General features: G+C 38.5%; 1 protein-coding gene across 1 annotated transcript in view; it reads left to right on the forward strand.

Annotated features, from left to right (window-relative positions):
• LOC306759986 (ecotropic viral integration site 5 protein homolog) overlaps positions 1-20,202 on the forward strand; it is a gene marked incomplete at its 3' end in the record, with an annotated part of 63,343 nt that overhangs the window by 13,775 nt on the left and 29,366 nt on the right. Inside the window, exon 2 of the mRNA XM_079245732.1 lies at positions 1,782-2,014. Coding sequence (XP_079101858.1) covers positions 1,863-2,014 — 152 coding nt within the window. The 5' untranslated portion in view covers positions 1,782-1,862. The remainder of the gene's footprint in view (positions 1-1,781; positions 2,015-20,202) is intronic.

The raw sequence follows: 20,202 nt of genomic DNA on the forward strand, positions 1-20,202 counted from the left end.
TCAGTCAAACCCATGTAACCGGGTAGAAAATTGTGATTTTTTTTTATGGGAAACTAATCCAAAAGCACAACTGGAAATGTTGTGGTTTGTCATATTTTTCAAACACGTAGCATGAATTTGGCCTTCACTGAATGGCTACGCTTCATTAAATGAGAAAGTTTGCTTCTGGTTTGATGAATCTTAACCATAGTGGGGTGACTGTTTTTGGAATCTGTGCTTTTAGTAGAAGTGTCTATGTTTTATTTTCCGTTGTGTGCTCTCACAATAATGTATGCAATTAGTTCTTTTTCATCTTTACCTAAAATATGAAGGAGTTTGAGTGATCAAGCAAAGCACTGACTACACATGTCTGTAGTTGTATTAAAACAGCCCCCACCTCTGGGGGCTTTGGGGTTGTGTCAAAATGTGAAAAACCAAATATAAAACCCACAACAACCTGGATTTTAGCAAAAACAATCTGACCTGGGCGTTAAGACCTGCTGTGTGACCCTAATACACCCTAATCTGAAGGTAGAGAAGAGGTCAGCTTCCTGAAGCCAAACTGGGAGCTGGTTCCACAACAGGAGGTCTCCCTTTCTACTCCTATAACCTCTAGGAATTAGCAGTAAATGTGGAGTTTGGGGGTGAAGGGTTCTACTGGGAAGAGGGTTAGGAGTTAGGAATTTTGAGATTTTCAAGATCCAAACGGAGCCCTGACGTAAGCTGGTCAGGTCTTTTCTTTCCAGGTGCAGATGTAAACTTCCTGGTGTCCTCTGATTTGAGCAGGCCTATCTTTCCAGGAGAACTTTGACCCTTCGTGTGTGATTTGAATATGACTGGAAGATTGAGTGCTCTGCAGAAGGTCAAAGGTTTCTTACTGGAAGTCTGCATTTTCAACTGATACAAATGTACGGTAATTTGGAACACTTTCCCAAGAGTCTGGAAGTTGGATTTTTTGGAGTTGCAGGTAGGAATGATTCCCTGCTGTCATGTTGTTTTCTAATATCATCAGAAATCTTAATAGCTCCAACAAGACAGAAGCTATGTATTCAGCTGGATCAGTCTGTCTGCCTTTCTCTTAGTTTGTTCTGGACACATTCTCAGAAATCTAAGAAGTGGAATAAATATAAAGTTATTAGATTTTGGGCATGATCCAGATCACTACCTGGATCCAGGAGGTTTTTCTCTTTTTTTTTTTTTTTTTTTTTAGGATTCTTTGCTATGGGGAGACAGAGATTGATACCCATTAGAGTTTCTAACTCAAAAAATACCCTCAATTACTAGCAAATAGTGACAACTGCTGGATGGAAGTCTGTTCTCTTTGAGTGCTTCTAATTTTTATTTAGCTGTAGATTACAGTTTATTGTCATGTATGGCCTAGCCTGCAGTACCTGTGAACAAGTCTACATACAGTTTTTATATTAACCAAATTTCCAGTTTAGGTTTGTTTAATACAACCGTTTACCTGAATAAAACTGAATTCTCATATTTAGAAGAAGAAGAACTTGTCTTTTTCAAGATAATCAGACTTTAAGAGCTGTTGCTGATTGTCCTGAGTCTAAACCTGATAATCACACAGTCACTGTGATTGATTGTGTTTTCAAAATGACAAATTTACTAAAGCTGACTGAAAATAAACTATCGGTGCTGACTGTGTGCTACTTGAACAGAACCAGAAGCACGTGATGTGTTACTGGTGGGATAATAGCATGTCCTGTCAGGATCTAAATGCTACTGTCTTACAGAGATGTAATGAAATAATTCAAAGCATCGTTCCTTTTCTGTATCTTTTTTTGGTTTAGGTGGCGACAGACAAGGTGTCAGGAAAGCTGAGTTCTACTCTCTCATGGGTAAAGAACTCTGTTTCCTACACCGTCAGTCAGATGGCAAGTCAGGTGGCTGCACCCACATCCTTACAGACCACTGGCGCATCCCCGTCCACATCTCCGTCATCCCCCGCTGTCTCCCCGTCGTCACCAGTGCAGCTTAGTCCGGATGATGTGGAGCTGCTCGCAAAGCTGGAGGAGCAGAACAGGTGAGAAGCCTACTAGCTGGGTTTGCATGTAGATTTTGTCTGTCTCATTTGCTACGTTTACATGGGAGTTTTAATTCCTCTTTGATTCTGAATAAAAGTTAATTCCACTTTATACTACTGAAAAACGACCATGTAAACACTTCATTCCTAATGCACATTTTTATATATATAACTACATAATTCCTCTGTCATGTAAACCTTCATTCCACTCGAAGTTAATTCTGGTCGTTCTGAGCATGCTTGTTACCTCGTCCTGTCCCGACGATGACGTTGTTTTGCCTCCCGGTGGTCTATCTTTCTTCTCCTTCTCAGTTTCTGCAAAAAGTGAAGTAGTATGCTTGTGTTGAGCTGCTACTTCAAAGTTATAATAAAAACAGCGGCGAAACTGGTACTTTTTATGTAGTATTTACAAGTTACGACTGAAAAGACGAGAAGCAGGGAGCCAACTTTGTTTATTTCTGGTATACATCATACGCCACATGCACCCTCTGTCCAATCAGAACCTTCCCAACCCACCGCTCTTCAGAGGAATTAAGTGAGGACGTGTTTCATGTAAACTTCCATTCGGAATTATTATTGTCATGTAAACTTGAAGGAGAAGACGTTAATTCCGAATTATTCAATTCCGAATTATTAATTCCAAATTAAAACCCATCATGTAACTGTAGCCATTGTTAAAGACGCATCACGTAACTTTCTGATAAAACTCTGCGTTCTGGACATGTTAAGTGACACAATAGCCGTGTTTCTGTTACATTTTTTTGCTAAAGAATTGCAATACTTTTAAGTGTTGACAAATAACAATTGCTTTTTGCAGGTGTTTCCATTGAACAGTGTTTAGCGCATATGGCTCAGTTGTCTTAAAATTCCGTCCGGTTGATGAGATACTACAGGAATTGGGGTTTATGCAAGGTCACCACGTAGATTAATTTAGGGGTTTTCTATTTCCTGTGGAGAAATTGCTACAGCTTTTCGCCCCCATTTTCATTTCTAAAAATTTGAAATGTTCCACACTGCGTCTTCACCGGAAATGATCTGGTTATGGCCCCTCACATTCCATTCCATTCCACTTTTGCGATATGTTTCTATATTAAAAAAGGTCTGAAAAGCCACCTCAGGAGGGCGTAAAAACTTATAAGCGATATTTGAGACTTTTTTCAAAATGTAGGTGTTTCTATTAGCGTTTTTTTATTGCGATATTTAGTTTTTGTGCAATTGTAGGTGTAATAGAAAAGTGACATCTACCATGTTTATTTCTAGAGGTGCTGCTATCCAGCAGTGTACAGGGGCTGAGAAACCACAACATACAACTTTTACATCCGGGACGCGATGTGACGTTGCCGCAGAGGTTCGCTTCATGGCATAGTCAGGAACTGACTGTTCTGAACATGCAACATCACTGATATAGCAAGGAAAAGATTAAAAGAAAGGGGAAAAAACTCAAGTCATTGTAAGATTGGATTTTCCTGGCTGGAGCGAGGTCAGGTAGGATGCAAGATGGATGCTGAATTAGATGTCAGTAGAGGGCACATGGCGGGGGGAATGGCAAAAGTTCTGTGTGCGGTTCTTAGAACTCCAGCATGCTGGAACCCTTATGTTTTTTTTTGCTTTATTTTATTCTTATTATTATTTTTCTTCATGCCAAAAACTACACAGGCAGTCTAAACCATACGTGTATGGATGGTAGCATTTATAGGGCTTGAACAAAAGTTGTTCATGCAAAAATCTAAAAAGGTGGCGCTATGGTGAAGGTCGTTATGCTTTGATGTCTAATATGAGTGCCCAAAGTTGCAAAGTCAATCATGATACATTCCCAGATTCCTTGAATGATGCCCCATCTTTCTGTAATATACTTTATTGCCAAAAAATGTACCCATGTGTCAATAGCAAACACAGATGTATAAAGTAGAAGTCCTGTCCGGCAGCTCTTTCCAACCAGGCACTAAACCAGCTGAATTTAATCAGCTCCACTGCAGGTAGATGAGCCTTTTAGTGAAAACACCTGTTCAAAATGCATCAGTAGATCTAGGACCATAGCAGGATATTTATTTTTACTTCTACTTTATACACCTCTGGTAGTAAAACGTATGAAAACTATTTTCATGAACTTGTCCAATGGCTTACAAACAATCACAGGAAAAATTTGGCTCATAAAACTAGAGGCACAGCTTTAAAAAACAGTCTTTCAAAATGGTCACTGTTTTGCTCCATTACGACACTATACATATCTACATATCTGAATATGATGCTAAAACTTGGCTGACAACTCCACAACAGCATTAGATAATTACATCGAAGTTATTAAACAAGGGAGGATTTTTATACTTTCCTAGTAGTCATATTTTGGAAAATGTTAAATCTCGGGGATCTATATCGTTGAGTAGTGTGTACCGCAAAAACAGCTGCACTGATATGCTTCAAAGTTTATACACACATAATCCCGAGATGAGAATAAAGTAATAATTGGACTAAGTGGGTGTGGTTTTTGAGCAGAACACAAGGCTCCACCCCTGAATTTTAAAAATTCACTAAATCGCCATTGTGTCCTATTGTAGGTTGCGTTGCCAGAGTGGCTAACAGATGGCAGTCAGCAGACATCCTCCAACAAGTTGAGGATTTATTGTGCGATGCTGCATGTTGTCTTAAAACACATAGAAACCCACAATGGAAAATTATCATTACACACATTACATTTTACCCACTAAACATAACTGATATCGAATAAGCCTAAAGTAATCTAACATGCACCCAGTATCGGCTCTCGCGGACAAACAAAATGCCCGCCTTAAGTACCCTCACACCTGAATCCCAACATGGCCGCCCCCAGCATGTTCCACCTTTCAGGTACGCGCGCTAAATAATGTCTTAGTCATTCTTTCCCCGCTGTCACAGATAACTCTCCAAACTGTTTCCCCATCCCCAAACATCTGGTACAATACATGTCCTATAAAAGACAAACCAATTCCTGTAACACAATACAACTCCCCCCCCTTCCCATACTTGGTACCATCCAGTGACATCACCAGTTGGGTAAAACCCTCTAAATGCAGGACATGAGCAGCTCTTCCTCCTTTTGGTGCTAGAACATAAGGATGATAAGTAAATTAAGAATACTAACATTTCATTAACAAAGCAAAGAGAATATTAAACCAAATTATTTATATTGGTTGTATATTTTAACTTTGCTCAAACACAAAACACAAACAAACCCAGGATAGTTGATGTCTGCTTACCACTGAGAGGATAAAGAAGACTATCAGTAACTCAAACACAAAATGGTTAGCTGTTTTTGTGTTAAGTAACAGTGACAAGTGGTGGCACCTTACCCACTTTGTCACTTGTCCTATATAGCTAAGACTTGGAGGATCTTTCCCTTGAAATGAATGTCCCCATTTACACATGGAAGGGAGAATAATGGGCAATAATGTAAGGACAATAGCATTTACAGAGATTGGACACCTATTGTCTATGTAGAGAATTCTGTCAAGATACACAACTTGGACACATCATCAGTGTTGTATCCTGGAATCACTGGGTGTTTCAGGTCTTACAACAGACACCCTCCAAGTGACCTGTCAGGGCAAATCAAACCCCGGCCTGTGTCCACGTGGCGTTCTGCTACCCCCACTGCGCTCCCCTCCTCAACCAGAGCAATCTGGAGGTTCTCTCTGCTTCCTCTGCATTGCTGCTGATGGCTCTTCGTCTGTTGGCACGTGTTATGCCCAATGCACCATCAGCCCTGCTCAGGGAATAACTAGCAAATCCCCGACTGCCCACCTCCAATGGCATGCACCTGGTCCTCCACACATTACTCTGACAATCCTCCACCAGCTCTTGATCCTTTTCCCTCATGTGCCTCCTCCATACTCTCTTCCCAGGGCACTGTTAACTCAAGCAGGATTAGTTGTTTCGTGGCCTCTGAGATTGAGGTGTTGTCAGGTCTCAAACTGGTTTGGGTGATGTGTGATGGGATTCTTAACTGTCTCTTGTTCAGCTAGTCCCGGATTAGATCTCACCCTCTGGGGTATATGGTGTTTCTCCAGTGCGACTTCTACCAGTTTGTGGGCTGTTGATCCATAAGTGTTGGTAAGATCCAGCCATAACACAGCCAGGTCCCCTCTTCCTTCTTTTACCGCCCTGATAAGCTGGGTTACAATGTCTGTGTCTTCCAGGCAACCAGAAACTCCTGGTATCCCTCCCTTTTTACAATGATGTGTCGATGTACTTATTACTGAGTAGGAAGTCAGAAAGTCTCTTGGCCACGATACTGAAAAAGATCATACTCTCCATACTGAGCAAGGAGATAATTTGGAGCTGGTTGATGTTCTCAGACCTATCCTCCTTCAGAATGTACACTCCTTCGGCATACCTCTATGATTGGGTGATCTACCCTCTCCTCCAGATCACTCTTAGGGCCCTCCAAAACTGATATAGTAGCTTTGGGTAGTTCTTGTACACTTTATAAGGCACTCCACTTGGTCCTGGCACTAAGCTTGATCTTGCTTTTTCTCTCCACTTCCTTTAGACAGGGCTCCTTTAGGTTGAAATTCACTGTAGGCTCTGGTGGTGTTGTCAATGCATCGCATGGACTCAATGGTTCTTCGCTAGTGGGGCTGTTATACAGGACCTTGAGATGGGCAGTAATGGCATCCTTAGAGCAAGTAAGGCGGTCAGTCCTCTTTTGACCGAGAGCCGCTTGGTCAACTCGAAGGGATTGGCCAGGAATGCTGCCGTGGTCCACTCTGTGGTTTGTTTCTGGGTGTTACTGGAGCTTTCAACATATAATGGTTAAGAAAACATCTACTGATGCACAACTTGTGCACATCATCAGTGTTGTATCCATACATTGCCATATGTAAACTACTAAGTAGCTTTGCTGATGGTCTTTACATTTAGGCTTCTAACGCTAAAACCAATAATCACAATCATTTATGATACATTTCCAGATTGTATCATGCCCTATTAGTCGCTATTTGACTATTTCTGTCTACAAAGACATTTTTTGTGTTTACTTAGCAAAATATGCAAAACATATTATTGTTAACTAGTCCAAGGGGAATTGTTCTACAAAAATTAGGCTCATCAAACTAGTGATCCATCTAATAAAAACAGTCTTTCAATCTTTTTAAATCTTTTTAAACTCAAAAACAGCGTAAGATGATCAGATGAAATTTATTAACCCGGTGGATAACTTGATACTTCTGCTGGCCACATTTTTGAAAATTTGAATCTAAGGCACAATATAAGTGGTTCATATCTCAGAAATTGCCAGATGGATATGCTTAAAACTTCTTACACATATACCTCAAGTCATCCTAAGATGATATCTGGAATGTAGTGATAATGATAAAAGAAAGCGTGTCTTGTTTATGAGCAGCTGAAATTTGCTCTGCTTCCAGATTTTGAAAATCACTAACAATCACCGCTATATTCTACAGAGGTCAGATTAGGAGGATATATCCCATGAACCTTGCTGAAATTTGTGTTACTGCAACTTACAGTTCACAGAGAAGTTGCACACTAATTTGCAAATAAGGTCAAAGTGTGAATCTCTTTTTTTTTTTTTTTTTTTTTACCAGATTACTTAGTCAGTTGGCACCAAATTTGCCACAGTCATTCTATGGATCATGCTGATAAAATGTGTGAAGTTAGATCAAGATTCATGAGCAACATCTTTTTCAGTTTAATTATAAAATGACTATTAATAACTTCTTTTTCAGCAAGTACAAGTCGGAGATACACCCAAAAGAGTTATACAACTCCGAACATATATCATTTGTGAATTTTACAACTTTGTATTTTAATGAGTATTTAAAATTTTTTGTCTAGAAATGGCAAAATTCATAAATTTATTTTCAATTGCTCAAACATCAATCAGAGATAGCCTAAATTAATTATAAACACAGCAGACACCATCATACCCATCCCAGATTTTTTCAGGACCCTGTGCCAAGTGTCTGGGTGGTTCAAACCACAATTTATGGACAATGGCATTTACAGGGCTTGGGCACCTCTTCTCCATGGAGAGAAATCTAAAAAGTGACATGCCAGCCACACTAATATGGTGACATATATTTTAGCCTCTAACTCCCAAACCATGACTTGTAACTTCACCTACTTAACATTGGCACATTCCTTAAATAAATCCAAGTCTTTTTCTAATCTGCATTTTCACTCTTGGAACAATGTTTTCTGATGTTACATTGCAAAATATGCTAAACTTATTTTCGCTAACTTATTCAAGGGTATTGACCTGAACAGTGTGAAATTTTGGCTTGTAAAACTAGTGTAAGCTGAAGCAAATGACTTAGACTTTTTCAGTTTTGCTAGTTAATTCAGGACACAGTACAAAACGATAGCCATTTTCCCATCAGTGTCCCCTGTCGATGGCTAATTCAGACTCCATCCTGCATCCTATAAATATTTTTAATTCAGCCATTAAATGCATGAAAAAGCTACAGATTTAAAATTCAGTAAATATCAATCCTATGAAAACCCAAAGAAAGCTCAGCATTCTATGCACATTCTTTAATAAGTGGACCCCATTATAACAGCTTACAGTTCTAGATATTTTATTATTTATTTATTTAAATAATAATCTATCATATTTGTTTTTGATTTTGTCCTGTTAAAATCTTGTGCAACAAGTTTTCTGCAGTCAGCACTTTGTAGAGGATTACAAACTTCTGTCTTATTTAAGGGACAGTAGGACAAATATTAAGATCTTCTTATACCAGAAGAATGAATGAATGTTAGAATGAAGCAGCAGTTTGGTATTTGTGCAGGATACATGGTCTGTGAATAACTAAAGCATTTATCCATAAACCACTCCGTTGTGTCTATTTAGCTCCAGATCTGTTGGTCTATCTGTTCTGCAACATCTGCACAATAAACACCACAAAAGAGAAAGAATTATTCTGGTTCTCACTCTCATAAAAAGTGTCTGTGGTCCCAGGAGGGTCTGAATGAGGTTGTGTTTGGATAACAGGAAGAGCAAGAATGAGATGATTCCTTCCCTTCAGAGTAAACTCATGTAGTTTATTTAGTGGATATTAGAGCTAATGTAATGGGAGGGACGGTTATAATAGTATTGGTTTAACTGTTTATTTTGTACAGCTAGTTAATACCAGCACTGGACAGACTGAAATGTTTATCAACTTTTCTTACACGGATCTATTCTAATCCAACTGAATGTCCAATCATAATAAAAATGTGTCATGTAACCACAACCGATCCAGTCGGACTTGATCAGAAAGGATTTTCAATCGGATTGAGAGGGTTGTTTTAAATCTTTTCTTGATACAGTCAGCAGGTGAATTAACTATGTCTACCCTCATGTCATTGGTTTTATGGTGAATTTCTGGGCTGCCTGAACCATGTGGGAGTTATGTGACGTTAAAGTGGAACTATTAGGTGCATTTCAGGCTAATTTATTTTTATTTCTGAGCCCAGAAGGTCTGGGATTGATGGAGTTATTGTCCCAAATGGCTTTATTTACTTCAGACCGACCCTCTCCGTAGGCTGTCAGATCAGCCTGCGGGCAAAACGAGTGGATTGAGACTCTTCCGCATTAAGCCCCGCCTCCCGCCACTGCACTACATCGGGAGCGCGCACCGCAACTGCTTTCACCGTCATTGTAACATCTCATAAACAGAAGGATTAGGCTCATATGAACTCAATAAAAAAACAAACTACAATGTCAACACATAGCATCCAGCCCTACATGTTGGAACCTGAATCAGAGCCTGAAAACGAAGTGGAAAACAGCAACCCACAGCAACGAATGCAGCAGGATGTCTCTCTTTGGTAAACTCACCAGCCATCGTTGGAAATAACTTTATCCCACGGTTTCCACCCGCCTGATGTATTTGTACATGCCCTTGTTAACCAGTAGAAGGTAACCAATCACCGAACCTTATCCCCCGGGACGTCACAAGGATTTCCACGTAGAAAAAACTCTCTAAAACCACGCGTTTTTCGTTGCCATGGAAACCGAACAGAGAGAGTGCTGAAACTTAAACTCAAACAGGTGATAAAAAACTGTGTCGTTCACATGTCTGATGAGGATTCAACACTGTAACACTGTAGAAAGCTCAGAAAACTTGAAATACCATCACAGCACCCCTTTAATGTTGGACAAGAGGGTTGGGGACAGAGAAAGGAGAAAGTGAACAGGAAAGAAGAGGAAAGTGAGAGAGTGAGGTTACAAGGACAAGGTTCCACCAGGATACAGAGATATCAACACTATGAAACATTAAATCTAAACAGAGACAACCAGCTGCTACACCTGCAAGAAAACAGAACACCACCTGCAACATCTCCAAGAAAAGAAAACCAACAATTATCAGGGGAAATTAACACATAAGCTGATGAAGAAACAAAAGAAATGTTAATCACAACTAAACATCATCCACACAATGTAAAACATGAACTTTAGTTGGTGATTAAACCCACTGGGTAACAGAATGGCTGGATCAGCTGCAGGTTAGTAAATTTTAAGAATGAATAGTGATTAGTGACTGTGTAAGTGCAACCAGACCCCTGCAATGATCAGAGGCAGATCAGGGGGGGCCCATGGGATCCGTGAGACCAGCCTCATCCCGGGGCTGTATGCCAGCCAACCCACCACAGGGGTGCCACGTGCCCACTCCGATGGCAGGCCAGGCACCACCCTCCCAGAGGCAGGCAGACGACAGGGCCACAGTGGCCCGAGGACAACCCTTCCCCATAACCCCCCAAATGCCCAGGAAGATCCGGCTCCACCACACTCCCCAAGACAGATAACCCAGGGACCGGTGCATGGTTTAGGAAGGGGTGAGACTGGAGAGAAGGAAACCCAGAGTTGAATTGCAGGAAATCCAATTGCTGTCAGAAACCTGGCATGAATTTTTGACTGTTGATTTTCTAATGTAGCGTACCAACAAAAATCGAATTAAGTTAATGTAATCTTGTTCTTATATCATCAGTTTTGTTACAGATCAGAATTAAGACAAACACGGACGACTCAAGTATTCATATTTGACAAAACAAAAATTGTCAGTGGTGACCATGAGTGTGTTTGTATGTGTTGTGGCCTTTGTACCCCTGAGAGCAGATACTGTAAAAGATAACATTGTGTGTTGTGTAGTGCCAAACAGATGACAGAGTTCTAATGACATAAGATACTGCAACGTGGATCTCTGCTGTGATATAAAGAATTCATCATGAGTTTATCTCGGTAAGGATCCGTTTCAGAGTTTATCTAGGGAAGGTTCTTGTTTTAGAGTTTATCTAGGTACGGTTCTTGTTTCAGAGTTTATCTAGGGAAGGTTCTTGTTTCAGAGTTTATCTAGGGAAGGTTCTTCTTTTAGAGTTTATCTCGGGAAGGTTCTTGTTTCAGAGTTTATCTAGGGAAGGTTCTTGTTTCAGAGTTTATCTAGGGAAGGTTAGTGTTTCAGAGTTTATCTAGGGAAGGTTCTTGTTTCAGAGTTTATCTAGGGAAGGTTCTTGTTTCAGAGTTTATCTAGGGAAGGTTCTTGTTTCAGAGTTTATCTAGGGAAGGTTCTTGTTTCAGAGTTTATCTAGGGAAGGTTCTTGTTTCAGAGTTTATCTAGGGAAGGTTCTTGTTTCAGAGTTTATCTGGATACGGTTCTTGTTTCAGATTTTATCTAGGGAAGGTTCTTGTTTCAGAGTTTATTGAGGTAAGGTTCTTGTTTCAGATTTTATCTAGGGAAGGTTCTTGTTTCAGAGTTTATCTAAGGAAGGTTCTTGTTTCAGAGTTCATCTAGGGAAGGTTCTAGTTTCTGAGTTTATCTAGGGAAGGTTCTTGTTTCAGAGTTTATTTTGGTAAGGTTCTTTTTTCAGAGTTTATCTAGGGAAGGTTCTTGTTTCAGAGTTTGTCTAGGGAAGGTTCTTTTTTTAGAGTTTGTCTAGGGAAGGTTCTTATTTCAGAGTTTATCTAAGGAAGGTTCTTGTTTCAGAGTTTATCTAAGGAAGGTTCTTGTTTCAGAGTTTATCCAGGTAAGGTTTTTGTTTCAGAGTTTATCTAGGGAAGGTTCTTGTTTCAGAGTTTATCTGGATACGGTTCTTGTTTCAGAGTTTATTGAGGTAAGGTTCTTGTTTCAGATTTTATCTAGGGAAGGTTCTTGTTTCAGAGTTTATCTAGGGAAGGTTCTTGTTTCAGAGTTTATCTAGTGAAGGTTCTTGTTTCAGAGTTTATCTAGGGAAGGTTCTTGTTTCAGAGTTTATCTAGGGACGGTTCTTGTTTCAGAGTTTATTGAGGTAAGGTTCTTGTTTCAGAGTTTATCTAGGGAAGGTTCTTGTTTCAGAGTTTATCTGGATACGGTTCTTGTTTCAGAGTTTATTGAGGTAAGGTTCTTGTTTCAGAGTTTATCTAAGGAAGGTTCTTGTTTCAGAGTTTATCTAAGGAAGGTTCTTGTTTCAGTTTATCTAGGGAAGGTTCTTGTTTCAGAGTTTATCTGGATACGGTTCTTGTTTCAGAGTTTATTGAGGTAAGGTTCTTGTTTCAGATTTTATCTAGGGAAGGTTCTTGTTTCAGAGTTTATCTAGGGAAGGTTCTTGTTTCAGAGTTTATCTAGGGAAGGTTCTTGTTTCAGAGTTTATCTAGGGAAGGTTCTTGTTTCAGAGTTTATCTAGGGAAGGTTCTTGTTTCAGAGTTTATCTAGGGACGGTTCTTGTTTCAGAGTTTATCTAGGGAAGGTTCTTGTTTCAGAGTTTATCTGGATACGGTTCTTGTTTCAGAGTTTATCTAGGGAAGGTTCTTGTTTCAGATTTTATCTAGGGAAGGTTCTTGTTTCAGAGTTTATCTAGGGAAGGTTCTTGTTTCAGAGTTTATCTAGGGAAGGTTCTTGTTTCAGAGTTTATCTAGGGAAGGTTCTTGTTTCAGAGTTTATCTAGGGACAGTTCTTGTTTCAGAGTTTATCTAGGGAAGGTTCTTGTTTCAGAGTTTATCTGGATACAGTTCTTGTTTCAGAGTTTATTGAGGTAACGTTCTTGTTTCAGATTTTATCTAGGGAAGGTTCTTGTTTCAGAGTTTATCTAAGGAAGGTTCTTGTTTCAGTTTATCTAAGGAAGGTTCTTGTTTCAGAGTTTGTCTAGGGAAGGTTCTTGTTTCAGAGTTTTTCTAGGGAAGGTTCTTGTTTTAGAGTTTATCTAGGGAAGGTTAGTGTTTCAGAGTTTATCTAGGGAAGGTTCTTGTTTTAGAGTTTATCTAGGGAAGGTTCTTGTTTCAGAGTTTATCTAGGTAAGGTTCTTGTTTCAGAGTTTATCTGGATACGGTTCTTGTTTCAGAGTTTATTGAGGTAACGTTCTTGTTTCAGATTTTATCTAGGGAAGGTTCTTGTTTCAGATTTTATCTAGGGAAGGTTCTTGTTTCAGAGTTTATCCAGGTAAGGTTTTTGTTTCAGAGTTTATCTAAGGAAGGTTCTTGTTTCAGAGTTTATCCAGGTAAGGTTTTTGTTTCAGAGTTTATCTAGGGAAGGTTCTTGTTTCAGAGTTTATCTGGATACGGTTCTTGTTTCAGAGTTTATTGAGGTAAGGTTCTTGTTTCAGATTTTATCTAGGGAAGGTTCTTGTTTCAGAGTTTATCTAGGGAAGGTTCTTGTTTCAGAGTTTATCTAGGGAAGGTTCTTGTTTCAGAGTTTATCTAGAGACGGTTCTTGTTTCAGAGTTTATCTAGGGAAGGTTCTTGTTTCAGAGTTTATCTGGATACAGTTCTTGTTTCAGAGTTTATTGAGGTAACGTTCTTGTTTCAGATTTTATCTAGGGAAGGTTCTTGTTTCAGTTTATCTAAGGAAGGTTCTTGTTTCAGAGTTTGTCTAGGTAAGGTTCTTGTTTCAGAGTTTATCTAGGGAAGGTTCTTGTTTCAGTTTATCTAGGGAAGGTTCTTGTTTCAGAGTTTATCTAGGGAAGGTTCTTGTTTTAGAGTTCATCTAGGGAAGGTTAGTGTTTCAGAGTTTATCTAGGGAAGGTTCTTGTTTCAGAGTTTATCTAGGGAAGGTTCTTGTTTCAGTTTATCTAGGGAAGGTTCTTGTTTCAGAGTTTATCTAGGGAAGGTTCTTGTTTTAGAGTTTATCTAGGGAAGGTTAGTGTTTCAGAGTTTATCTAGGGAAGGTTCTTGTTTTAGAGTTTATCTAGGGAAGGTTCTTGTTTCAGAGTTTATCTAGGGAAGGTTCTTGTTTCAGAGTTTATTGAGGTAACGTTCTTGTTTCAGATTTTATCTAGGGAAGGTTCTTGTTTCAGAGTTTATCTAAGGAAGGTTCTTGTTTCAGTTTATCTAGGGAAGGTTCTTGTTTCAGAGTTTATCTAGGGAAGGTTCTTGTTTCAGAGTTTATCTAGGGAAGGTTCTTGTTTCAGTTTATCTAGGGAAGGTTCTTGTTTCAGAGTTTATCTAGGGAAGGTTCTTGTTTTAGAGTTTATCTAGGGAAGGTTAGTGTTTCAGAGTTTATCTAGGGAAGGTTCTTGTTTTAGAGTTTATCTAGGGAAGGTTCTTGTTTCAGAGTTTATCTAGGGAAGGTTCTTGTTTCAGAGTTTATTGAGGTAACGTTCTTGTTTCAGATTTTATCTAGGGAAGGTTCTTGTTTCAGTTTATCTAAGGAAGGTTCTTGTTTCAGAGTTTGTCTAGGTAAGGTTCTTGTTTCAGAGTTTATCTAGGGAAGGTTCTTGTTTCAGTTTATCTAGGGAAGGTTCTTGTTTCAGAGTTTATCTAGGGAAGGTTCTTGTTTTAGAGTTTATCTAGGGAAGGTTCTTGTTTTAGAGTTTATCTAGGGAAGGTTAGTGTTTCAGAGTTTATCTAGGGAAGGTTCTTGTTTCAGAGTTTGTCTAGGGAAGGTTCTTGTTTCAGAGTTTATCTAGGGAAGGTTCTTGTTTCAGTTTATCTAGGGAAGGTTCTTGTTTCAGAGTTTATCTAGGGAAGGTTCTTGTTTTAGAGTTTATCTAGGGAAGGTTAGTGTTTCAGAGTTTATCTAGGTAAGGTTCTTGTTTTAGAGTTTATCTAGGGAAGGTTCTTGTTTCAGAGTTTATCTAGGGAAGGTTCTTGTTTCAGAGTTTATCTAGGTAAGGTTCTTGTTTCAGAGTTTATCTGGATACGGTTCTTGTTTCAGAGTTTATTGAGGTAACGTTCTTGTTTCAGATTTTATCTAGGGAAGGTTCTTGTTTCAGATTTTATCTAGGGAAGGTTCTTGTTTCAGAGTTTATCCAGGTAAGGTTTTTGTTTCAGAGTTTATCTAAGGAAGGTTCTTGTTTCAGAGTTTATCCAGGTAAGGTTTTTGTTTCAGAGTTTATCTAGGGAAGGTTCTTGTTTCAGAGTTTATCTGGATACGGTTCTTGTTTCAGAGTTTATTGAGGTAAGGTTCTTGTTTCAGATTTTATCTAGGGAAGGTTCTTGTTTCAGAGTTTATCTAGGGAAGGTTCTTGTTTCAGAGTTTATCTAGGGAAGGTTCTTGTTTCAGAGTTTATCTAGGGAAGGTTCTTGTTTCAGAGTTTATCTAGGGAAGGTTCTTGTTTCAGAGTTTATCTGGGGAAGGTTCTTGTTTCAGAGTTTATCTAGGGACGGTTCTTGTTTCAGAGTTTATCTAGGGAAGGTTCTTGTTTCAGAGTTTATCTGGATACAGTTCTTGTTTCAGAGTTTATTGAGGTAACGTTCTTGTTTCAGATTTTATCTAGGGAAGGTTCTTGTTTCAGAGTTTATCTAAGGAAGGTTCTTGTTTCAGTTTATCTAAGGAAGGTTCTTGTTTCAGAGTTTGTCTAGGTAAGGTTCTTGTTTCAGAGTTTATCTAGGGAAGGTTCTTGTTTCAGTTTATCTAGGGAAGGTTCTTGTTTCAGAGTTTATCTAGGGAAGGTTCTTGTTTCAGAGTTTATCTAATGAAGGTTCTTGTTTTAGAGTTCATCTAGGGAAGGTTCTTGTTTCAGTTTATCTAGGGAAGGTTCTTGTTTCAGAGTTTATCTAGGGAAGGTTCTTGTTTCAGAGTTTGTCTAGGTAAGGTTCTTGTTTCAGTTTATCTAGGGAAGGTTCTTGTTTCAGAGTTTATCTAGGGAAGGTTCTTGTTTTAGAGTTTATCTAGGGAAGGTTCTTGTTTCAGTTTATCTAGGGAAGGTTCTTGTTTCAGAGTTTATCTAGGGAAGGTTCTTGTTTCAGAGTTTGTCTAGGTAAGGTTCTTGTTTCAGTTTATCTAGGGAAGGTTCTTGTTTCAGAGTTTATCTAGGGAAGGTTCTTGTTTTAGAGTTCATCTAGGGAAGGTTAGTGTTTCAGAGTTTATCTAGGGAAGGTTCTTGTTTCAGAGTTTATCTAGGGAAGGTTCTTGTTTCAGTTTATCTAGGGAAGGTTCTTGTTTCAGAGTTTATCTAGGGAAGGTTCTTGTTTTAGAGTTTATCTAGGGAAGGTTAGTGTTTCAGAGTTTATCTAGGGAAGGTTCTTGTTTTAGAGTTTATCTAGGGAAGGTTCTTGTTTCAGAGTTTATCTAGGGAAGGTTCTTGTTTCAGAGTTTATTGAGGTAACGTTCTTGTTTCAGATTTTATCTAGGGAAGGTTCTTGTTTCAGAGTTTATCTAAGGAAGGTTCTTGTTTCATTTTATCTAGGGAAGGTTCTTGTTTCAGAGTTTATCTAGGGAAGGTTCTTGTTTCAGAGTTTATCTAGGGAAGGTTCTTGTTTCAGTTTATCTAGGGAAGGTTCTTGTTTCAGAGTTTATCTAGGGAAGGTTCTTGTTTTAGAGTTTATCTAGGGAAGGTTAGTGTTTCAGAGTTTATCTAGGGAAGGTTCTTGTTTTAGAGTTTATCTAGGGAAGGTTCTTTTTTCAGAGTTTATCTAGGGAAGGTTCTTGTTTCAGAGTTTATTGAGGTAACGTTCTTGTTTCAGATTTTATCTAGGGAAGGTTCTTGTTTCAGTTTATCTAAGGAAGGTTCTTGTTTCAGAGTTTGTCTAGGTAAGGTTCTTGTTTCAGAGTTTATCTAGGGAAGGTTCTTGTTTCAGTTTATCTAGGGAAGGTTCTTGTTTCAGAGTTTATCTAGGGAAGGTTCTTGTTTTAGAGTTTATCTAGGGAAGGTTCTTGTTTTAGAGTTTATCTAGGGAAGGTTAGTGTTTCAGAGTTTATCTAGGGAAGGTTCTTGTTTCAGAGTTTGTCTAGGGAAGGTTCTTGTTTCAGAGTTTATCTAGGGAAGGTTCTTGTTTCAGTTTATCTAGGGAAGGTTAGTGTTTCAGAGTTTATCTAGGGAAGGTTCTTGTTTTAGAGTTTATCTAGGGAAGGTTCTTGTTTCAGAGTTTATCTAGGGAAGGTTCTTGTTTCAGAGTTTATCTAGGTAAGGTTCTTGTTTCAGAGTTTATCTGGATACGGTTCTTGTTTCAGAGTTTATTGAGGTAAGGTTCTTGTTTCAGATTTTATCTAGGGAAGGTTCTTGTTTCAGAGTTTATCTAGGGAAGGTTCTTGTTTCAGAGTTTATCTAGGGAAGGTTCTTGTTTCAGAGTTTATCTGGGGAAGGTTCTTGTTTCAGAGTTTATCTAGGGACGGTTCTTGTTTCAGAGTTTATCTAGGGAAGGTTCTTGTTTCAGAGTTTATCTGGATACAGTTCTTGTTTCAGAGTTTATTGAGGTAACGTTCTTGTTTCAGATTTTATCTAGGGAAGGTTCTTGTTTCAGAGTTTATCTAGGGAAGGTTCTTGTTTCAGTTTATCTAGGGAAGGTTCTTGTTTCAGAGTTTATCTAGGGAAGGTTCTTGTTTCAGAGTTTATCTAGGGAAGGTTCTTGTTTTAGAGTTCATCTAGGGAAGGTTCTTGTTTCAGTTTATCTAGGGAAGGTTCTTGTTTCAGAGTTTATCTAGGGAAGGTTCTTGTTTCAGAGTTTGTCTAGGTAAGGTTCTTGTTTCAGTTTATCTAGGGAAGGTTCTTGTTTCAGAGTTTATCTAGGGAAGGTTCTTGTTTTAGAGTTTATCTAGGGAAGGTTCTTGTTTCAGTTTATCTAGGGAAGGTTCTTGTTTCAGAGTTTATCTAGGGAAGGTTCTTGTTTTAGAGTTTATCTAGGGAAGGTTAGTGTTTCAGAGTTCATCTAGGGAAGGTTCTTGTTTTAGAGTTTATCTAGGGAAGGTTCTTGTTTCAGAGTTTATCTAGGGAAGGTTCTTGTTTCAGAGTTTATCTAGGGAAGGTTCTTGTTTCAGAGTTTATCTAGGGAAGGTTCTTGTTTCAGAGTTTATCTAGGTAAGGTTCTTGTTTCAGAGTTTATCTGGATACGGTTCTTGTTTCAGAGTTTATTGAGGTAAGGTTCTTGTTTCAGATTTTATCCAGGTAAGGTTTTTGTTTCAGAGTTTATCTAGGGAAGGTTCTTGTTTCAGAGTTTATCCAGGTAAGGTTTTTGTTTCAGAGTTTATCTAAGGAAGGTTCTTGTTTCAGAGTTTATCCAGGTAAGGTTTTTGTTTCAGAGTTTATCTAGGGAAGGTTCTTGTTTCAGAGTTTATCTGGATACGGTTCTTGTTTCAGAGTTTATTGAGGTAAGGTTCTTGTTTCAGATTTTATCTAGGGAAGGTTCTTGTTTCAGAGTTTATCTAGGGAAGGTTCTTGTTTCAGAGTTTATCTAGGGAAGGTTCTTGTTTCAGAGTTTATCTAAGGAAGGTTCTTGTTTCAGAGTTTATCCAGGTAAGGTTTTTGTTTCAGAGTTTATCTAAGGAAGGTTCTTGTTTCAGAGTTTATCTAAGTAAGGTTCTTGTATTAGAGTTTATCTAAGGAAGGTTCTTGTTTCAGAGTATATTTAGGGAAGGTTCTAGTTTCAGAGTTTATCTAAGGAAGGTTCTTGTTTCAGAGTTTATCCAGGTAAGGTTTTTGTTTCAGAGTTTATCTAAGGAAGGTTCTTTTTTCAGTTTATCTAGGGAAGGTTCTTGTTTCAGAGTTTATCTGGATACGGTTCTTGTTTCAGAGTTTATTGAGGTAAGGTTCTTGTTTCAGATTTTATCTAGGGAAGGTTCTTGTTTCAGAGTTTATCTAGGGAAGGTTCTTGTTTCAGAGTTTATCTAGGGAAGGTTCTTGTTTCAGAGTTTATCTAGGGACGGTTCTTGTTTCAGAGTTTATCTAGGGAAGGTTCTTGTTTCAGAGTTTATCTGGATACAGTTCTTGTTTCAGAGTTTATTGAGGTAACGTTCTTGTTTCAGATTTTATCTAGGGAAGGTTCTTGTTTCAGAGTTTATCTAAGGAAGGTTCTTGTTTCAGTTTATCTAAGGAAGGTTCTTGTTTCAGAGTTTGTCTAGGTAAGGTTCTTGTTTCAGAGTTTATCTAGGGAAGGTTCTTGTTTCAGTTTATCTAGGGAAGGTTCTTGTTTCAGAGTTTATCTAGGGAAGGTTCTTGTTTTAGAGTTCATCTAGGGAAGGTTAGTGTTTCAGAGTTTATCTAGGGAAGGTTCTTGTTTCAGAGAAGTCTAGGTAAGGTTCTTGTTTCAGAGTTTATCTAGGGAAGGTTCTTGTTTCAGTTTATCTAGGGAAGGTTCTTGTTTCAGAGTTTATCTAGGGAAGGTTCTTGTTTCAGAGTTTATCTAGGGAAGGTTCTTGTTTTAGAGTTTATCTAGGGAAGGTTAGTGTTTCAGAGTTCATCTAGGGAAGGTTCTTGTTTTAGAGTTTATCTAGGGAAGGTTCTTGTTTCAGAGTTTATCTAGGGAAGGTTCTTGTTTCAGAGTTTATCTAGGTAAGGTTCTTGTTTCAGAGTTTATCTGGATACGGTTCTTGTTTCAGAGTTTATTGAGGTAAGGTTCTTGTTTCAGATTTTATCCAGGTAAGGTTTTTGTTTCAGAGTTTATCTAGGGAAGGTTCTTGTTTCAGAGTTTATCCAGGTAAGGTTTTTGTTTCAGAGTTTATCTAAGGAAGGTTCTTGTTTCAGAGTTTATCCAGGTAAGGTTTTTGTTTCAGAGTTTATCTAGGGAAGGTTCTTGTTTCAGAGTTTATCTGGATACGGTTCTTGTTTCAGAGTTTATTGAGGTAAGGTTCTTGTTTCAGATTTTATCTAGGGAAGGTTCTTGTTTCAGAGTTTATCTAGGGAAGGTTCTTGTTTTAGAGTTTATCTAGGGAAGGTTCTTGTTTCAGAGTTTATCTAGGTAAGGTTCTTGTTTCAGAGTTTATCTGGATACGGTTCTTGTTTCAGAGTTTATTGAGGTAACGTTCTTGTTTCAGATTTTATCTAGGGAAGGTTCTTGTTTCAGATTTTATCTAGGGAAGGTTCTTGTT

The sequence above is a fragment of the Telmatherina bonti genome, assembly GCF_933228915.1.
Source record: "Telmatherina bonti genome assembly, chromosome: 8".
Taxonomy (NCBI): Eukaryota; Metazoa; Chordata; class Actinopteri; order Atheriniformes; family Telmatherinidae; genus Telmatherina; species Telmatherina bonti.